At 34.0% G+C, this 2052-nt stretch overlaps 1 protein-coding gene across 1 annotated transcript in view; it reads left to right on the plus strand.

Annotated features, from left to right (window-relative positions):
- fstl4 (follistatin-like 4) overlaps positions 1-2052 on the plus strand; it is a 265314-nt gene that overhangs the window by 31518 nt on the left and 231744 nt on the right. Inside the window, exon 3 of the mRNA XM_014018422.1 lies at positions 96-129. Within this exon, the coding sequence (XP_013873876.1) occupies positions 96-129 (34 nt within the window). The remainder of the gene's footprint in view (positions 1-95; positions 130-2052) is intronic.

A 2052-nucleotide genomic window follows, 5' to 3' on the forward strand; every position in this document is an offset into this window, starting at 1 on the left:
GGTCTGAGAAAAACCACGGAAAGTGCTGTTTTGTTCCCCCTTCCCTCCTCCAAGCCTGTGTAATAACCAATTTTGTGTGTGTTCTCTGTTTGCAGGAGAAGGAGAAAGCAGACGGGAACATCGATCAATGTGAGTACACTTAACAGTGTTCAAACCAAACGGCATTTTTCAAAATATGCCATGTTGTGCTCCATCACAATATTTTTTTTTCTTTCTTCTGCTGTTTGGCATACGCTTTGGTCTTCTGATTACTGGAAAATGCTGCTAGCAAGTAATTTGGCTCCAAATAGTTGCAACACAATGGAGTACAGAGGAAACTCTGATAATAAAGCTTTGACAGTGTGAGAAACTCCACTTGTTACTGGATTAGATTTGTTGCTTCACTGTCTTCAAATTTATCTTTTTGATAGCATGTCGGATTTAAGTTCAAGTCTAGAATACATTAAAGCCAGTGAATGCCAGAGGTGTATTTTTAAGCTTGCACTCCACTCAACTAAATGTGGAAAGTAAGATTTAAAATTTTAATGAGTTATTAATAGAATACAGATTCAACTCTATACATTCCATGCAATTCATTGAGTACTCAATCACGCAGGCATCGAAAAGGCATTCATTCACAGTGACATTTCTGCAAAGGTGCTTGGTAAATATATATATTTTTCTGTCAGCCATGTCCACTCCCCTGTCAGACATGAGAAAGGGATGTCTGTTTGACTTAGTATCTGATATGCTGCCTAAGAAATTGCTACAAGATGTTTATGCCTGCAGTACTCTTTCAGTCTTGAGTCTGAATTCACTGGAAATCTGAGATTTTTCCTTAAGGGACACAAACCACAGTAGCAACCTGATATATAATTTAAACCACAACTACATCAACTTTAATTAAACAGTTTCACTAAACTAATTAGATATTTAAAAAAATCTCTACAAAGATCAGAGTGTTAACTTTTTTTCTTTGAGTAACGCTTTGGTGTGTTGTTGGGCATGAAGTGGATTTTAACGATAAAGGCATGAATTTCTTTTTTTTTTTTTTGGTGTCTTTTCCTTAAGAATTTGCCATTTTCAGTTTGAAGTTGTTGAGGGATTGTTTGACAAAAGATGTTTCCTGGATTAAAGTTTTGTGTAGAATTGTTTTGAGTCACTAGACAAATCCTCTTTAAGTACTGTGTTCTTTTCTGTGATTAAACGTTAGGAATCTATTTCGTGCTTTGCTTTGCAGGCCGAATTCTCCGAGTTCATTTTTGTTAGAATTTTTTTATGTAGTTATATGGCATCTCCTAAAACCCATTTTTTGCTCTGTGTTGTTAGTCTGGTTTGCATTTGAATAGTTTCTTCAACATTTTTTAAATGGAAAAGTCAAACTTGATGCAGAAAACTGTTTTACCTGCAAGTATTTTAATTTGCCTCCTCAATTCTGATATTAAAATACAGTTTTTTGGTAAATGGCATTTTCATAAACAATCCTAAATTGATATCGTCCTGGACTGACATCAACATACAAGATGGGCACTGCTTTTGTGAATTAATGACTATAAACTAAATTACTATAACATTGATCCCATCAAAGTCCTGTAACTGTATATTTATTTATATTAATTCCAATGTTTCTTATGAAAAATAAGTCATGGCAAAACATTCCACATAACAGTCATCATTGTATAAAAATAATCAAGCAATGCAGTGAAATTGTCTAGATTTGGGATGATTGTGTGAATGTTTTGTTTGCTAATAAGACATAAGGTACAAGTGACTGCAGATACTGTAATTATAACTAGCAAGGTTATGTGGCATAGTGTTTCTCTAATACCTGACATTTGTCAGCTTCAACTTGTGCTTATTTTTGTCACATTACTGAAGCAGGGTTAATATACGTACGTTTAGATATTATGTTGTCTGCAGACATGATGCTTCTATGAGACTTGATGTTAAGTTTGAGTCAGAAATACTTTCAATTTTACTTTCAATTGATAAAACCAGTAATACAGCGGGTAAAATAAGTATTGAACACGTCAACATTTTTCTCAGTAAATATGATACTAGAGGTGCTAATGA

This window comes from Austrofundulus limnaeus, unplaced genomic scaffold (assembly GCF_001266775.1).
Source record: "Austrofundulus limnaeus strain Quisiro unplaced genomic scaffold, Austrofundulus_limnaeus-1.0 Scaffold192, whole genome shotgun sequence".
Taxonomy (NCBI): domain Eukaryota; kingdom Metazoa; phylum Chordata; class Actinopteri; order Cyprinodontiformes; family Rivulidae; genus Austrofundulus; species Austrofundulus limnaeus.